The sequence below is a fragment of the Haliotis cracherodii genome, unplaced genomic scaffold (genome assembly GCF_022045235.1).
Source record: "Haliotis cracherodii isolate W230 unplaced genomic scaffold, xgHalCrac1.p SCAF_7, whole genome shotgun sequence".
In the NCBI taxonomy this organism is placed as follows: Eukaryota; Metazoa; Mollusca; class Gastropoda; order Lepetellida; family Haliotidae; genus Haliotis; species Haliotis cracherodii.
In genome coordinates this window covers 5,594,234-5,614,343 of record NW_027266330.1, presented here as the reverse complement: position 1 = coordinate 5,614,343, position 20,110 = coordinate 5,594,234, and the positions used below count along the sequence as shown (strand labels likewise).

The 20,110-nt window shown below is 39.8% G+C and overlaps 1 protein-coding gene across 1 annotated transcript; it reads right to left on the bottom strand.

Moving 5' to 3' along the window:
- Window positions 1-696: 696 nt before the first annotated feature.
- Window positions 697-19,324, bottom strand: LOC139448001 (uncharacterized). Its single transcript, XM_071229503.1, has 5 exons — window positions 19,249-19,324; window positions 3,634-3,834; window positions 3,029-3,271; window positions 2,566-2,729; window positions 697-738 (listed from the first exon to the last, which is right to left on the bottom strand). The coding sequence occupies exons 1-5, from the start codon at window positions 19,322-19,324 to the stop codon at window positions 697-699; spliced, it is 726 nt and encodes a 241-aa protein (XP_071085604.1).
- Window positions 19,325-20,110: the final 786 nt, after the last annotated feature.

The window sequence follows — 20,110 nt, the reverse complement described above, 5'->3', positions numbered from 1 at the left end:
CTCTGCATTTGTGTTTGAGTAGGAAATTTGTGTCTCACACGCCCTGCCACTATGTAATAATATGTCTAGGGTCAAACAACAGGGTTTCAAATCTGAATCAATGTCTGTTTGTTTGTTTGTTTGTTTATTGTTGAATGAAATCAGCAATTGGAATCTAGACCAAACAATCCAGCAATTGACATCACTGGCATCGATCTACGCAATTGGGATACGATGACATGTATCTGATCCTGTAAGTTATTAGCCAAGTTATCTTTACGACTTCGGCATAAGGAAGTAAGTTATCAGAAGTGGTGGGTGAGGTCAGTTCAGGTGTTTTAAGCCAAGTCACCATTACTACTCCGGTGTAAGGCAGTCAGTTATCTGAACTGCTGGATGAGGAAGCAAATGTTTGTTTCTAAAATATAGTCTGACAGGAACATTGTTGTTCTAACATCATGACAATGAAACATATTTAGAAGATAATTACTTTTATGTTTATTCGGAATTAAGTGTTTTAGCCCAACAGCTGAACATTGTAGTCTTGACAGCGGGACATATTGGTTGTCTACTGCCTGACAACGGGACAGTATTGTTGTTATCAGACTGGCAGCCGGAATGTATGGTTCATAACAACCTGCCTTCAATACATTATAGTTGTCAACCTGACACCTGACACCGTTGCAGCTGGACGTTACAGCTCAAACAGCCTGACAGTTAGGCAGTATCGTTGTCAACAGGTCCGGAAATAATTTGGTCCTGGTTAACCCGTGGCATTTTGTCATAGAAACAGCAAATAATTTACTTTCATGTTTTATTCACATCAGCAGGTGCAGATACAATTCAGATATGTTGAATGTTGGTCATTCTTCCTGGCAATAAACATTTCTGTAGGGTACATAGTTTAGAATTTTCATATGAAGCATATAAATTAGGAATAACCCTTTGATACTGATAGTGTAAATATATTTAACAAGCCATGATATGATTCACTTGTCTAAAATTCCGCTTCACTGCAAGTAATTCTCTCTTGGTATATCTAGTTTGATGGAAAACTCGATATTGAAAATCACAGTGTTTAGTATCCTTGGTACATTGTCAGATCAAGAGAGAAGTTGCTTTTATGCGTCAATAGTAAATGCGTGTTGCCACACATCAGGTAATCTGTGTGTTTCAGCTAACTTAACATAAACGTTTCTTGCATCTTTAGTAGATTTCAGCCATTCCACAACTTCTGGCATCCAACCCCACAAATATCAATATTCCTAATATTTCCAATAGCCTCCCCCTATCCGTTGCTTTTGAATACAAAGTATTAAGCGATTACGGAAAAAAACAGTACCTTTAATGTGATAACTGCTCAAATTGTATAACTACTCATATGGACAAAATAAAGAAATACATTCATTTTAGTGCTCAAAGTGTTTCAATATATAGAATATAATTAATATTCTACACTATAAGTGATCGAACATTTGATATTCAGGGAGGAGGGTGGGAGCGGAGGATTGCCCTGTCTTTGTATCGAGATCAGACATTGTTTTTCAGCTTTTATGTGAAACACCTCGCAACAATTTCATTTATTTCAACAGTCTAAAGCATAGTTATAATTTTTCAAGAATTTTCGTCGACAATTTCATAAAACATTTGAATAAAATCCCAGCATCATAAAATAAATGAAATAATGTTCATGTAACAGACGACCTTAACTTGGTGAAAAATGTCTTACTTTGTTCGGGGTGCATGGGTGGCCCTCTCGTCTAAGGCGCTGTGATTCGCTGTGCAGAGTTGCGTCCCTTGGACACGCCAGAAACCTATGATTGTGGGTACGATCCCAGGTTCGCCCCGATTATCTTTCTTGGTTTGTCAACACCATACCCATGCTCGTGGGTTTCACCGAAGTGGTAAACGTCTGAGACATGCATCACTTCAGGCTTTCCTCCCACATTAAGCTGACACGCCGTGATATAACTTAAATATTGTTAAAAGCGGAGTTAATCCCAACTCACTCACTCACTCACTTTTACTTTGTTCATTGGTTGGTAAACGACAACTAGTAAAAGTGCGACAGACTGCTCGATCGCACAACATTTATTGTTAATATATGCCAGGAGGTACTCAGCATACATATTTGAGCGCATAGTCAGTCATCAAATCAATTGTTTGTAAATGCGGGTACATGTATGTCATACTGTATACTAGACAGGGAGGTAATATAAAACTAATTCTTTTTCCATACCTACTTAACATTGAGGAAATAAATATGGTGGACTTTACGTTTTTGTCATATTTCTACCTACCGACCTGAATGTTTGGTCCAAAGTGTTTGTCATTATCATCATTGGCTGAGGCGAGAATTGATGACTTACTTTAAATCCGAGTTAGCGTATGGTCTGATTGCATAAGGTGACGTCGAATGCAATGGGTGACCTCAAATGCCCAATGGTACAATGTGACGTCATTTCGCGTCAACTCATCAATCAGCATTGCAAGTTGCTAAAATATCGGAAAGTTATTACTTTCCATTTTGCTACCTTCAAGGTACTAAATATTGAATTAAACAAAAAAGACTACGTGCATGCGGGCTGAAAGCAGACAGTTCTCATCGGCCGGCGACACTGCACTGTAGCTGAAGTCGATGCATGAATTACATCGGTGACAAATGATGCCACAGTCTCCGGCTGTCATGGCTGACATGGTAAGGAACGGCTGAGACACCTTCTTGTTCTTCAGCGGTTTGTAGTAGGAACCTAGAAAAGATAGTTACTTTTTAGAGTCAGGAAAGCAAATCAGTGATTTATTTTATGATGAACGTCCCACGCAATCAGGTACGATGACATGCAATCAGCAAAGTCTTCGCAACTGACAACCCGATCAGTTACGTCGCCTCTTACGACCAGTTGTTATAGAATTGGGCCTGTTTTGAACCAGATACAAAGCTAAAACATTTTAACTCACTCACTCTAACCGTGCTCAAACATATAGGGGATTATGACTTTGAACCGATTTGACTTTTGTGAAGCCAACGGTAAATCAATGGTTTACTCACGATATGGCTTCTTAGCCCCCTCCCCTTGAACATCCACATGTCCGATAACGAGGAATGTATTGGTGGTAGATGGCCTTGTGACACGGACAAAGCGGACAGGGAATGTTGCATTGCAGGTAAAGGTGAACTCTTGCCCACCAGTGACAGTGTTAGACACATTTCCACACCACTCCGACTGGACATCAGGGCAGAGGCTGACATCTTTGTCCATCACCTCCACGAAGGCATTTCTCATGTAAATATCTGCAAATAAAGGAATATCCCAGTGCACGTGTCTAACATAAGATCCCTTGTTGCTTACTGTATGGTCAAGTTATTCATGACCTGCCTGAAGCTTGGTAAATCTATTGTTTCTTCAATGTAAAACAATTGTTGTGATGCACTATTCCCATTTAACAACACTGTATGGAAAGTGTTCAATTAACCGAGAGTGCGTAAATCTTGAAAAATATCACTAGTGACATCCTATACAATTGATTTTGGTTATTGAATTGCCCTGAAACTGATATAAAACAATTCGTGGGATATATGGTGTGCAACCTATTTTATATATGTTTATACATTATCGCTCAATGAAACAAAAGTGACGTGTTGTATGAACTTACTCCATCCCCCGTCTGTGGCTGCTGTGAGGGTGATGCTGCTGACGGTGAAGTAGCCCCTCAGGTCGACCACCCACCAGGACGGGCTGGCAAATTTTGTTAATGTTCCAGATGACACAAAGGATTTATTTAAAGCCCGACTAGCATCTTTGTTCGAAAAGGTACTACTCTGTTTTGCATATTTCCCATTTGAAATATTTTCACCTGCAAGGAAAATATGTAGAGACAATTAATCTTTGTTTTAAAGAGTGCAGGTCTGGGAGAGAAAAAACAGTGTTTAAAGACGTAAACCCTACTTTTTTCAGCTTAAAGACACAGATACCTGAAGTAGGCCCTCATGTAGACAACCCACCAGGACGGGCTGGCAAGTTTTGTTAATGATCCAGATGACACGTAGGCTTTGTTTAAAGCCCGACTAGCATTATAAATCGTTCCGGTACTGTTTTGCATATTTCCCATTTGAAATATTTTCACCTGCAAGGAAAATATGTCGAGACTATTAATCTTTGTTTTAAAGAGTGCAGGTGTGGTGGGAAAAGAAATTCAGTATTTAAGGACGTGAACCCCACTTTTTTTTAGCTTAAATGTCAACAGATACCTTACTTCCTGACTCTTCGAACTACGTTCATAACAAAGGCATATGCTAACTTGGTGGAATCACATCACTTTCTGTTTGGACTATAGACACATGCCAAATGCAGTACATATTTAGCATAAATTTTCTGTATCTCTATAGTTACCTCAATAAATATAAAAGGTAAACCAAGAGAATAACCAGATTTGATTATCCTCTGAAAAAGATTTCTTTTGACGCAAGGGGTAATATAGCCACGAAAATTATATGCATGGACTACTGAGAACCACTGACTCGAGGTGTTGGCGAAAAGGGTAAGCATGTCCTGTCCTACCCGTAGCACCCGCTATTCATACAGTATGCTTAAAAAGTAAGTATTTTTTGCCTGACGCCGCCCGGCAGTAGTCCTGCCATCCGACGGTAGCATGAAGAAGAGCGATCCAGAAAGCATCATAGACATCAGGCCAATCTTGACCTTCAAGGTCAGCTTATCATATTCTAGAATGTTCTAGTTACAGACCTCAGTGGTGTATTTGACATATGACATGTATTTGGATAGTTGAGTTTGCCATAACTCTTCAAATGAATCGGACATGTCACGAAATTCATGTTCAGGTTTCGGTTTGGTTTGTTGTTTTACGCCACACTCAGCAATATTCCAGCTATATGACGGCGGTCTGTAAATAATCGAGTCTGGACCAGACAATCAAGTGATTTACATTATGAACATCGATCCACGCAATTGGAATCGATGATCCATGACATGCATCAATCAAGTCAGTGAGCCTGTCCGGACTAGTACAAGCAGCCACACACACACATACACGTGCATGCACGTCGCTATATAAGTGCAATAATCTTGGACGCGACGTTAAACCCCATTTCACCTCACCTCAGTGAGCCTGACCACCCGATCCCGTTAGTCGTCTTTAACGACAAGCATAGTCACCTTTTACGGCAAGCATGGGTTGCTGAATACCTATTCTACCACGGAATCTTCACGGGTCGAGTCATATTGAGTCAAGAGAGGTCGCCCAAATGTTGATCGAGAACCCTCACTGGATATCAGTGTACAAATTATCATCAAGTTCAAGAAGTAAATATCCACGTCATCGTGTACACAGGATAATTCATGTTGAGTGACCTGGACCTTACGCTGCTTCCCATCAGACTTCTAATGGTTGTATGTACAAGTAAACTTGTATTAAGTCTGTAACATCTATTATGGAAGTGAAGATTTTTGTTTGACAATACAACTGTCTGTATAGTTTCCCAACTCAGTGACAAACTCAAAGAGTTCCATACATTTCTGCAAAATTCTCAAAGAGAACATAGACAGCTTAAACGTATTCTTGGCAAGCTGAGCTTGGTTTTGCATGTTCGGTGAGCTGAACTTGAATCGGTTACATAACTCGTCTAGCTGAGGGTCAGTCTATACACTCACACATGCTGGACTAAGTAAACAGGTTTATTACATTGTTGGCTCAAGCAGAGATGTTGACCAAACAGCAAGGATGTGTAACCATGTGGTCACAACATGGCCAGACGAATGTGTGGTCAATTTCCGGGACCGAGATAGATAGTAGGGGACTTAAGCCCACTCATAATCACGTTTACGCGGCGAACTCGGGGCGCCCAGGTCAAAAGGTCAGAGACCTGCTACCTCTTAAATACAGAGGTGGTTAGCAAAGACAACAGACAGACGGTGGCCTGAGACAGGCAACCATCACCGGCAGCAACCAGTTAAAAGGTCGACTACAGTAAATCACCAACATTGGAAAGTCTACACAGTGACACACTCAAATAAACAAATAAAAGACAGCGTATAGACTTTTTGGCAAACCTAACGTGTAACGTATGGTGGCCCAAGAAGGGAGAACCTATTTAAGACCAGTCATCCACTGAACAAACAAAATAGTAGCCCCAGATATTAACACTGTATTTGGAAGCAATGGTTAGGAGATATATAATGGTCGAATAACTTCATGGTCACAGGAAACGGTTGCAATCGTGTCTTGAGAGTGTGCCTGTTTACTGGGAGCAGGAACTGTTTGCATGGGATAGTTCGTTGGTGAACTGGAAAACGTATGTGGCTTTAGCGATGAATGTGCACATACACAACACAGACGTTTTAGCTATTGTAGTTACAGCAAGCAGGTGGTGCTGGTACAAAGACTGTAATTGTGAAACAGACAGTGTGCCATGTATTTTTGGCTTCAAGCTCAATTACACCTGCTGATGAATGCTGTATATTTTTTTCGGCAATTAATTCAGTGTCATGAAAAAGGACAGCTGCCCAAAGAACACCACATTCATCAACCATGCAACAAATCCCGATCCCGTTAGTCGCCTTTAACGACAAGCATAGTCACCTTTTACGGCAAGCATGGGTATATTTTTTTCGGCAATTAATTCAGTGCCATGATAAAGGACAGCTGCCCAAAGAACACCACATTCATCAACCATGCAACAAATCCCGATCCCGTTAGTCGCCTTTAACGACAAGCATAGTCACCTTTTACGGCAAGCATGGGTCACTGAAGACCTATTCTACCACGGAATCTTCACGGGTCGAGTCATGTTGAGTCCAGAGAGGTCGCCCAAATGTTGATCGAGAACCCTCACTGGATATCAGTGTACAAATTATCATCAAGTTCAAGAAGTTAATATCCACGTCATCGTGTACACAAGATAATTCATGGCAATTAATTCAGTGTCATGAAAAAGGACAGCTGCCCAAAGAACACCACATTCATCAACCATGCAACAAAATGCCCTGACTGTAATTGTCAAGACATTGTGGAGTCTTGTGTTCATCTTATTACTTCGTTTTACATGAATTCATGAATATTTGAAATTTGACATTCTTGGGCAGTGACAGCCTTAAAGAAGTGGAACAAATAATATGTGGAAATGTTCACATATTGATACAAGCTCAGATATTAACGTTGTCACCTGGGGATAACTAAGAAAGTAATACACTTTGCTTTAGAAAACCAAGATAGGCGCACTTTTTTTAAAGAACTTTGTAAGAAGTTTGTGGGTTAGCATTTTTAAATAATCATATGTGCAAATATGTATTACAAAAATGTAGAATTGTGATTGTTACAATATTCAGTATATGTCAATACAATTTTACAGTAAAGGACTAAGACTGTATTTCTAGTCTTTGGCGCATCTCTGTATCACTGTGATGTCATATCTGTGGCTTCATAATAGTCACGTGCCGTGCACAAGAAAACTTTGCAAGTCTAGCATATGAAATAACATTTTAAATGGGTTGGAATTCCTACATACATTCATGGTCCGATAATACAGAGGGAAGCATAAAGACATATGGCAAAATCAATACTTCTTCATTGACAATCGCCTTCTGTCGGAAACGTCAATAATTAAACCACTAAAATAGATTACCAATAGGAACAAGGATATAAGTGCTGCAGTTTTATTGAGTTATTCTAACTACTGGTGTGGGCTCCGTATTTTGCAAAACTGCTGACTATACGAGGAGGAAATTGTGCATACTTTTACAAGTAGCACAGTGTCTCCAGTAACAAAAAGAAAGGACCCAACTCAGTTTCACTATTTGGAACATTTTATTATTACAAAAACCTACAATTATTCAATATTTACACAATTACAGATACAATCTGGCAGACTAACATATGTGTGGCAAAGCAAAATAGGTAAACACTCGACGTGATACAGAAATTCCTCCAATTGGACACAATACGGATCCTGGTCAATAACGTTGCCATGGAAACTCGAAAAATAACTTTTTTGAAAAATCCCAAACTATCAAAAGGCACCAGTTCACCACTAGATCTATCTATGTGCAAAATATGGTGAAGAAAAATGGTACGATTTTCAAGATCTGTTCTGGAAACAAGGACTACCGCCATTTTCAGTCTAAATCAAAGTCGTTGCCACGGAAACTCGAAAAATAACTTTTTTGAAAAATCCCAAACTATCAAAAGGCACCAGTTCACCACTAGATCTATCTATGTGCCAAGTATGACGAAGAAATATGGTACGGTTTTCAAGATCTGCTCCGGAAACGAGGACTACCGCCATTTTCAGTCTAAATCAAAGTCGTTGCCATGGAAACTCGAAAAATAACTTTTTTTAAAATCCCAAACTATCAAAAGGCACCAGTTCACCACTAGATCTATCAATGTGCAAAATATGGTGAAAAAAAATGGTACGGTTTTCATGATCTGTTCCGGAAACAAGAACTACCGCCATTTTCAGTCTAAATCAAAGTCGTTGCCACGGAAACTCGAAAAATAACTTTTTTGAAAAATCCCGAACTATCAAAAGGCACCAGTTCACCACTAGATCTATCTATTTGCCAAGTATGACGAAGAAATATGGTACGGTTTTCAAGATCTGCTCCGGAAACGAGGACTTCCGCCATTTTCAGTCTAAATCAAAGTCGTTGCCACGGAAACTCGAAAAATAACTTTTTTTTAAATCCCAAACTATCAAAAGGCACCAGTTCACCACTAGATCTATCTATGTGCCAAGTATGACGAAGAAATATGGTACGGTTTTCAAGATCTGCTCCGGAAACGAGGACTACCGCCATTTTCAGTCTAAATCAAAGTCGTTGCCATGGAAACTCGAAAAATGACTTTTTTTTAAATCCCAAACTATCAAAAGACACCAGTTCACCACTAGATCTATCTATGTGCCAAGTATGACGTAGAAATATGGTACGGTTTTCAAGATCTGCTCCGGAAACGAGGACTACCGCCATTTTCAGTCTAAATCAAAGTCGTTGCCATGGAAACTCGAAAAATAACTTTTTTAAAAATCCCAAACTATCAAAAGGCACCAGTTCACCACTAGATCTATCAATGTGCAAAATATGGTGAAGAAAAATGGTACGGTTTTCAAGATCTGTTCTGGAAACAAGGACTACCGCCATTTTCAGTCTAAATCAAAGTCGTTGCCACGGAAACTCGAAAAATAACTTTTTTTTAAATCCGAAACTATCAAAAGGCACCAGTTCACCACTAGATCTATCTATGTGCCAAGTATGACGAAGAAATATGGTACGGTTTTCAAGATCTGCTCCGGAAACGAGGACTACCGCCATTTTCAGTCTAAATCAAAGTCGTTGCCATGGAAACTCGAAAAATAACTTTTTTAAAAATCCCAAACTATCAAAAGGCACCAGTTCACCACTAGATCTATCAATGTGCAAAATATGGTGAAAAAAAATGGTACGGTTTTCATGATCTGTTCCGGAAACAAGAACTACCGCCATTTTCAGTCTAAATCAAAGTCGTTGCCACGGAAACTCGAAAAATAACTTTTTTGAAAAATCCCAAACTATCAAAAGGCACCAGTTCACCACTAGATCTATCAATGTGCAAAATATGGTGAAAAAAAATGGTACGGTTTTCAAGATCTGTTCTGGAAACAAGGACTACCGCCATTTTCAGTCTAAATCAAAGTCGTTGCCACGGAAACTCGAAAAATAACTTTTTTTTAAATCCCAAACTATCAAAAGGCACCAGTTCACCACTATATCTATCAATGTGCCAAGTATGACGAAGAAATATGGTACGGTTTTCAAGATCTGCTCCGGAAACGAGGACTACCGCCATTTTCAGTCTAAATCAAAGTCGTTGCCATGGAAACTCGAAAAATAACTTTTTTAAAAATCCCAAACTATCAAAAGGCACCAGTTCACCACTAGATCTATCAATGTGCAAAATATGGTGAAAAAAAATGGTACGGTTTTCATGATCTGTTCCGGAAACAAGAACTACCGCCATTTTCAGTCTAAATCAAAGTCGTTGCCACGGAAACTCGAAAAATAACTTTTTTGAAAAATCCCAAACTATCAAAAGGCACCAGTTCACCACTAGATCTATCTATGTGCCAAGTATGACGAAGAAATATGGTACGGTTTTCAAGATCTGCTCCGGAAACGAGGACTACCGCCATTTTCAGTCTAAATCAAAGTCGTTGCCATGGAAACTCGAAAAATAACTTTTTTAAAAATCCCAAACTATCAAAAGGCACCAGTTCACCACTAGATCTATCAATGTGCAAAATATGGTGAAAAAAAATGGTACGGTTTTCATGATCTGTTCCGGAAACAAGAACTACCGCCATTTTCAGTCTAAATCAAAGTCGTTGCCACGGAAACTCGAAAAATAACTTTTTTGAAAAATCCCAAACTATCAAAAGGCACCAGTTCACCACTAGATCTATCAATGTGCAAAATATGGTGAAAAAAAATGGTACGGTTTTCAAGATCTGTTCTGGAAACAAGGACTACCGCCATTTTCAGTCTAAATCAAAGTCGTTGCCACGGAAACTCGAAAAATAACTTTTTTTTAAATCCCAAACTATCAAAAGGCACCAGTTCACCACTATATCTATCAATGTGCCAAGTATGACGAAGAAATATGGTACGGTTTTCAAGATCTGCTCCGGAAACGAGGACTACCGCCATTTTCAGTCTAAATCAAAGTCTTTGCCATGGAAACTCAAAAAATAACTTTTGTTAAAATCCCAAACTATCAAAAGGCACCAGTTCACCACTAGATCTATCTATGTGCCAAGTTTGGTGAAGAAATATGGTACGGTTTTCAAGATCTGCACCGGAAACGAAATGTGACGGACGGGCGGACGGACGGACGGCACCCATTCCTATATCCCCCTTCCACTTGGCGGGGGATAATAAAGTGTGTGGTGAAGTAAGTGTGAGACTTAGGTCCTGGACCCGTCTCAGCTCTCCAACTCAAAGCTCTAACGCCTGGGGGAGGGGGGGGGGGGGGGGGGGGGGTATACCTGGTCACCCCTTGCTCAATCACATGTCCAAACCTCTAGACCAATACACCATACATTGCTGACAGGTTTGCATAAGCTCCTCAATGTGGCGAGCATGCCAGCCAATCACAGTGGCAAAGCTAATCGATCACATTCCAACCTTTGGTCCACCTTTACCATAATCTCATTAACCTCTTTGGTTACAATACATGGTTATTCTTTGGTTAATGTAAATAATGCTCGCATATAACAATAATCACAAAGGGGTAAATACTTTGATTGTTTGATTGTTGGAGCTTAGTGCACAGGACCGAAATTGGGACAAGTTTACACAGAAAAGGCAAGTATACAAGGATCAAGTTCAAAAGTTAAGAGATACCCAACTGGAGTTAAGAGTCTTATGGGCTGAAACGTCAACCTAGACATTGGCAAACTGACTGATAGACAAGAGATATAGAGATTACTCTTTCTTCACACATGGAGCCACAACAGAGATAAGCTACATTTTTCACTTCTCCACAATGCCCATTAATAGCTTTTGAAATCGCAAATGGATTTAATTTTAAATGTTGTTTGTCAGTAGCCTCGACCACCAGGAATAGAGTCTGTGAATCATACGTGGAAATGTTTTCAGAATAATCCTTTTCACGACTCTTTTTGTCAGGGTGTTGGAGTTCCACCCACTATCGATTGTTAACAAGGACAGTGTTGAAGAGCATCGGATTTACATCATGCCAGAGTTACAGGGACACAGGGCATGGCGTGACCATGCCAGTTGATAGAGCCGGGCCCATTCTACTACCCGTCTAGGTGAAGTTAGGGTCAAAGCATAGTGTTGGAAAAAGGAACACAGATCCTGGAACAAGTGCGCTCAACTACCAGATTCCCGCCCTCCACCGACACATAACAACCCACGGCGAATGGGTTGCCTAATTGTGTCGCCTTTTACAACAGAGTTTGAATATCAATGTGTTGATGCAAATAATCAACTATGACATCATGCATTCTTCACGGAGTCACGGAAGTGGTTATGCCCTCGTCCTAACGTTAAATTGACTGGGAAACCGTCTGTTTCAGTACAAAGACTTGAGGTAATTACAAACTCCTTAGCACAAGTAACACAGAATGCTAGTATGGGAAGTAACACGTATTTACACCACATCTGAATAATTGATGAGTGATGGCATATTTATTGCAAACAAGACACGTGACAATGACACGTGACAGTGGACACGTGACAAAGCACCGGACATTACAAACCTAGCGATCTTTAGGATCACGGGTGGACCTATATATTTTCGTTTTGAAGGGATGTTGCTGTCACATCTGTTGATATTGATCTTTTTTATTTGTTTTGAAAGATGACATTAGCAAGGATCTTAATGCGAATGTAGGTTGTCTTTACAACATTAAGCGTTGGATCGTTCAGTTGCTTTCACTTTAGAGTTTGTAATGCCAGATTGATGCTTGACTCATTGCTGAAACAAGCAGTTGTCCTCGATTGACGAACTTGTTTGAAATCACTAACATTGCAGTTCACGACGTTGTTCCATCAAAATGACTACTGACAGACCATCTTGCTCCGAGACCTTCCCAACTAATGGTGGTCTCCAGAATCTGGTCTGATATCCCCCACAATCCTGAAATTGCTGCTGTCGCGTCGAATGCTTTGCTTTTGCCATTGTAGAAAGCAGTCCTCGGCAGCCATTGTGATACGGGGTCAGTCTGACCTAGTTTCGTCTAATAATGTACCAGGTTGTAGTGATTGTAGTCTGGAGCGCATTGTGTCCCAGGTTCCAGCTGACTGCGAGGCATCTGCTTTCAATCCATCTGCGGTGTTATTCCATTGTGCTTCAGCTAGTGGTGGCATGACTTTGCTGTTCAACAATTGCTTACTTGGGACACATGATCCATAATTCCTCGTTGTTCGTGTGTTATGTTCTGTACAGTAATTATATATTGTGTTTTAGTTAATGCCACCTACTTCATAGTTTCAACGTTGTTTACAGTAGAGGTTGTAATTGGCTTTGTATATGGAATATTCTCAGTAATGGGTATAGTCGATAATAGTTTATATATATAAGGGAACAATTTGACGTTTTACCGACAAGCATGGAGATGGCTACATTTTGTTAAGCATTCATCCACCGTGCATCACCTTTTGAAGAACAAACATGAAAAAGGCACGTTGACAATTAACTGATTGTTTCTTTCTTTTGTTTGTTGATGCCACACCCTTCTATAGTCAAGCAAAATATACAGGATCGAGGCTAGGTGATGGGTATTATGAACAATGATACACGCCATCGGGTAATGATTCGACGCAATCAACGAGATCACCAAGCTTGAGCCACTGATCCATTAAGTCGCCTCTTATGACAAGGATACGTCGTCGTGGACCTCCTCTAACCCGGAAAGTGCAGCAGAAGAACAAATTAAAAAAAGACTGACAAATATGAAATTAGGAGTGAGTGAGTGAGAGTGTTAAGATATATAGTCACATGAAATTAGGATCTAAGAGAAGTGAAATGGGGTTTAACGTTCAAAATCATTGCATTTATAAAGCGATGTGCATGCGTGCGTGTGTGCGTGCGTGCGTGCGTATTCCGGACTAATGACGATTTTATTGTGCTAGCTCTCTGAGATGCCTCAGTTTAACATACCCCACACAGACACAGTATACTAACTCCGAGCCATCCAGTCCTTGCTACTGCCCCTCAATGCCGAGCGAAAGGCAGAGTAACACCAAGTATCCTTTAACGATGTGGCCGGGATCGAATCCACGACCTTCCACTTTCCGGGCAGATGCTCTGTCCACTACACCGCGGAGGCGGTCAGTAAGTATCTAAATCTATGATCTATGTAATACTACCATATGTATGACTATGTATGTAATATCCTTTTCCAGTTATTTCATGAAAGATTATAAGTTATAAAGCGAGTTAGTGAGTTAAAGTTTTACATCGCATCTATATTACAGCCATATTGGGATGAGAACAAGTTAGTTATAAATATATTTCTGTTGACAAAGATCAGTAAAACAATAATGTAAATATCACAGTTTAGATATAAAACAAACCTGAGCAAACGTTAAACAAAGAATTGGTCAGTAAATTAGTTGATAGTACTTACGGCCAGGCTATAGACTACTGGCAACCAAAGCTGGACCACCTAACTGTGGATTATGTGGACTTACAGTGCCTTTGCTTCCAGCATAATTCCCATCAGGATTTATGCCATCACTTTAGTCACCAGTGGTTGTATGCAATTCAAACAGATATTTAAAAAACAAACTCCAATCACGATAATAAAACACAAGTCAAAATTATATACTTCAGTGTGGATAGACTCACGTGCCACTGTTAGGGGACGATGATTTTACACTACTGTAACCCCCTGAGTGGCACTGCCTCCAGAAACATCCGTTGATGATAATATTACACTATTCAAAAATAATTCACACTTATCAAAAAATTCAATGTCTCTTTAAAAGCCAAAAATTAAACGAACACTGACATCAGTAAAAAGTGCCTTGAATGAAGTTGAATGATAAAAAAATATCCCTCGCGATACAAAAGTCTACACAGTAAAGTAAGATATGGTTGACAGTGAACTTTTCATCACAAGGGACACAGAATGGAGGATCTTCGTCCTTCAATATATACTGAACAACAAAAGTTCCTGTGACGTCAAATAGTGAGTGAGTTAAAATTTTAAGTCACATCGGCAATATTTCAGCCATATCGTGACTATCAATAGTTAAATATAATACATATATTGAAACTTATATAAAACATCTGCCAACGAGGGACAGTAAAATAACTAGATTTATCACAGAATTAAATTTAAAAGTAGTATGTAATCATAAAATCAATAGTACTATACATAACATTACATTATAAAAACAGGCCATAGATCACCAGCAACTAAAAAGTAGACCACCATACTGGGGACCATGGGGACTTACAGTACTGTGACGTTAAATAAGATTTAATGCAAAGTAATGTTTTTTACCAAATCTGAAACAATTTCGGTTTGCAACAGATAAAAGATTCTTGTAAGTGTTTAAATGGTTTAATTTGCCATACTGACTTCAGAAAATGCGTGATTTCATATAAAAAAACATGAACATGCCAAAATGTCAATTTACAAATCAAAAGCGTGTGTCCACCTCTGGTTGCGATGGAAGCATCACATCTTCGTCTCACGGAATGGACCAGGCGTTGCACAAGGTCCTGTGGGAGATCTGTCCATGTCTGCTGGAGCATGTTTCGAAGTTCCTGGAGTGTCTGTGGAACACGTGGTTGAAGTCATCCCACATGTGCTCGATTGGTGAGAGATCAGGAGAGCGAACCGGGCAGAAGATGACATTCACGTTGTTTTGTTGAAGCGAATCCTGAACCGATCTTCTTCCATGACACAATGATTGACGTAACGTTCACCTCGACGTCGATACACTCGAATCCGTCCATCGCTGTGGCTGAGGTGAAAACGAGACTCGTCAGTGACTAGAACTTGTCCTCACTGCATGGCCGTTCAGCGCGAAGCTGTCTGCGCGACTGTAGACGTGCTTGACGGTAGTTTCCTGTCAAAATTGGACATCTGGCGGGTCTTCTGGCGACAATCCCTGCGCATCTGAGGCGGCGACGTACGGTTTGTGAAGATATTCGTTGAAGGCCAGGGATGCTTCTTGCAGTCACTGTTGCTGGCTGGAATCGATTTCGTAGGTGTGTTGTTCGAATCCAGTTGTCTTGTCGATTATTGGTTACGCATGGCCTGCCACGCTGAAGATGGTCTCTGACTGCATTCGTCTGTTGCCAACGTTGCCATAAACACCAAATGGTGTTTCTGTGGACGTTAAATTGTCTTGCAACATCACGTTGACTCGACAGGCGTGGCATTTCATAATGTTGAATAATTGCGTAATTTTATTTGTTTTTTTTGGAGTGGTTGTTGTCAGCACGATACTAAACAATGCATATGGGATACCGTTAATGCACATGTTTTTATACCCATTCTTGGGTAGTGAATTGCATGGGGCTTGCATAAAAGTCAGCTTTTCTGTAGCAGTTTCATTTCTGTGACTTGATTACATACTTGTACTACAATATTGAGATCCAAATTTTACTTGTTTGTAAATACTGGTGTCACAGGAACTTTTGTTGTTGAGTATATATTCGTGTGTAAGAACGTGTATGGCCAATGCAACATCGTCTGAGAATGACTTCGTCGAGTCTACAATAACAACCCAAGTAGGTGTAGGCTTAAGTTCATGAAGCTTATTTTTACCTACTTGGGTGTCCAATCTTTTCTGCATCAAACCTCGTACATGCATGTTCCTATATGCATGGTTTAAAATAACTGTAGGGAAGTAAAGGGTAAGACTGATTTATCAAGCGCTGCTTCAGCTGCAGCATCAGCTCGTGTGTTACCAGCAATACCAACAGGACCAGGCAACCAACAAAGAACTGTGTCCTGAAAGCTACAAGACAGAGCCTACAGCCCTGATGATGAATTGAATCTAGTTTTTGTAAGTTACTTTTACAGGCTCCACCATACATGGTGGAACTGTAGTCCAATTTTGAGCGAATAAAAGATCTGTACACATGGATAAGGGTTGTCTGATGTCCGCCCCACCTAGAGTTTGATACAACTTTCAGACAGTATAGACATGTTTTATATGTGGCAAGAAAGTCAGGTGGCGGTCGAAAATATGCCTCAAGAACTTGGCCTTCTTAACTACCTTGATGGGCGTGCCAGATAGAAATAGTTGCTGTCTATCATTTTTGCAGGAGTATGTACAATTAGTTTTAGTTTTAGAAAATGTGAAGCCATGTACACAGTTGCAGTTGTCTCTCAATAGTGTTTATATATTTACCCCGACAAGAAATGTTAAAATCGTCCACAAATAACGATCCATCAACTGAATCATTTAACACTTTTGACAGATTATTAATTTTGATACTAGATAATGTAACAGACAAAATACTGCCTTATGGGACTCGCTGATCCTGATTATAATGTTCAGACAGGGTTGAACCCTGTTAAAACCTGATATTAAATTAGGCAAACGGCCTTTCAAACCAAAATCATGTAAATCCTTCAGAATGACATGCTTCTAGGTCATAGGCTTTCTCAAGATGGAAAAAACAGACACTACATGTTGTTTGTTTACAATAGCATTTTAATAAAGGATTCTAAACATACTAAAAATTGTGATAGTACTTCGATTTTTACAGAAACCACTTTGAATATTTGTAATTAGAATATTGGTTCCCAAATATCCAACTAACCTATTATTTGCCATATGCTCCATGGTTTTACAGACACAGCTGGTTAAAGATATAGGGTGGTAGTTAGATGGATCTATATCATCCTGACCAGGTTTTGGTATAGGGACTATAATGGCATCATACCACGAAGTCCATATTTAATCATGTTTCGAGACAAGGTTGAGGCAAATGCTTAGGGAGCTGATAGTGAATATCATCAGCACCCGCTTGCCCATGTCGCTCATGTAAAGAAAATACTTCGTTATAGTCTTCCCCATTATCAGAATTAGAATCAATATGTTTCTTCTCCTGTTGCTTCTGATATGCTAAAAATTCAGGGACATATAACATGAATGACGAATGTTTTGCCAAAGTTTCTCCAAGTTTATTGGCAATGTCTGATTTATCAGTTATTAAGAGGACTTTGATTCTTTGCCTGTGATTTTTTGTATCATGTTCCAAACCTTGGACATAGGAGTGCGGAAATTTATTTTGGAAACATAGTTCCTCAAAGATTGATGCTTACTTTGTTTAAAAGCATGCCATGCTTTTCGTTTGTAATTTTTATATGATCTAAGTCAAGAACTGTAGGATGTCGGTCGAAATATTTTTCCTCTTTCTTCCTACATTTACGTGCCAGATTGCAGTCATTAGTAAACCATGGTTTACGAATGTTGGAATTTGCAGAGGAATTGTTTGATCAGCTATTTCATTGAGCTGGTCGGAAAACAATGTCATGGGATCTTCAATATATTTGAATTGTTCAGGTGTTAATGTTGCAGTTTGAGAGGGTTTCCATCAGTAGAAAGTATCGCCCTAAACCTTGGTCAAGAATTAGCAGCATCCCGAGACATATCTTCATCAGATGACAAAGAGTCCACATGACGTTTATTTGTTTTCAATGAACCAGAACTTTGGTTTTGAGACATGGTGTGAGAATAGTTTTTTGCACCTCTGATCCCAACCCGCCATCGAGTGTCAAAAAGGACGATGCCACAGAGCGAGTCTACAAGACCGGGGCTACAGGGGTGGTAAACTCAACAACAACACGGCCTATGACAGAACAATGGAGACGTATATAATTCAGATGTTGACATTACCAGATTGAACCTTTAGCCACCACCTTCTGGCATAGGACTCCAGGCAAGATTTAGATTTGCATAAGATGGTTTATCATAATTCATCATAAAAAACTGTTTCAGATGATATATCTTAAGTGACAGTTTTACATGCACAGGGTATGACGTGTCCGGGTGATTGATAGAATCGCCAATGGCACCAAAGTTGCGAATGATCATTCGCATACAGTTTCATTTTAATATTTGATTTTTTATGTCAGAAATGTTATGAAAGAAAAAATACCCATCAACTTTCACATGCAATTTTATATGTCAACTTTGAGAGCATACTCCATGGTCCATGGTGAAAGTTCAAAGGTCCCAAACAAAATAGCATTTGCCTCCACAACTGAATCATCATTAGTAGCATCACTGTACACCTATCAATGGTGGCGAAAGGACAAAAAGTTGCAGTTTTCTCGGACTAGTTGTGCCTGTCGATAATATGTTTTAGGCTGCAAACACACACTGCTCAATCTGATGCCAAAGGTCATCTGGACCCAGCATTCGACGAAATCCATATGGTGTCCTGTCACCATTTCTTTGATTCACTGTCCTCCCTGGTTCACAGTTTAAGACAATCACATTACGTTAAGTCGCGGAAGTCGTGACACATATAAATGTATACCCAATGTCTGTAAACCTTTGATAAAGTTTTTTCTCAACGTCTGGTGTCATGTTGTGCGAACTATATGCAGAGGTGTCAGGGGGAGGCGTGTTGCCGCGAAGTCACTACGCAATATCGCTTCTCCATCGCTGCCCGCAGTAATGTACAGGTACAGAGTGAGTGAGTGTACCGACGGCGTACGGGGCAACCAGGCCGTGCCATAATAATGAAATATTGTGAAACATTGAAAGTACTCACTTTGTACATATATGTTCTGCAGTCTTGTAACACTGGTGTAGAGGATTCCAAAGACGAGAGCACGGAGGACCAACATCTTCAATTGACGGCTTGTTGTGTTGTGGTAACAGAGACTCGTCTATAGAAATACTTAACATCGGTTTCAGACACAAGATATTGAATATGAATATTGATACTCTAATCATTCTTTGTTTGTAACGCCACTCACTATGTATGTACAGTCAAGCATGTCCTCTCTTCATCTTCTAAAGTGGCGTTTCATCAGGAACTGCAGGATGGGAAGACAAACGTCAAAGCATAATTGAGGAAATTAAATAAACTGAGCCAAGCTCAGAATAGGTAACAGATTGTCGCACGTGTGACAAAATAAATCTGTCACACCCTTCGGGAAGTGGGACGTTGGCCATAACATCAAACACTGGGTTGTCTGGTCCATATTTGATTTTTACAGGCCACCGTCATGTAGTTGGATACCCGTCGCGAAGTCGGACGTTGGCCATAACATCAAACACTGGGTTGTCTGGTCCATATTTGATTTTTACAGGCCACCGTCATGTAGTTGGAATATTGTTAAATACAGAGTTTAACAACAAATAAGACTGAATAGATACATTGTATATTTCGCGATCGAATATGTGTTTTTAGCTGTTGATTTGTGATAATCACCACCAGTGAGCATCTTGCTGATATTGACTAGTGTGACGAGATGTCACGTAGTCACACTGCACCCTCTTCTTACACAGATTGTTCCCATTCCCGTTATTTCATCTTTTGAATTTATTTAAGTTAGGGAAATTCTGGGCAACAGGGGCGTTCTACAAACAAACATTTGTCACAAGATGTTAATAAAATATGTGCCTAA

Excerpts from the sequence above, each read along its gene's own strand:
- LOC139448001 (XM_071229503.1), bottom strand. The coding sequence starts at position 19,324 with ATGTTGGTCCTCCGTGCTCTCGTCTTTGGAATCCTCTACACCAGTGTT. Across the intron at positions 3,835-19,248 it reads GCAGAACATATATGTACAAA|GTGAAAATATTTCAAATGGG; the intron begins GTGAGTACTTTC and ends TTTTCCTTGCAG. Across the intron at positions 2,730-3,028 it reads GGGGGCTAAGAAGCCATATC|GTTCCTACTACAAACCGCTG; the intron begins GTGAGTAAACCA and ends TATCTTTTCTAG.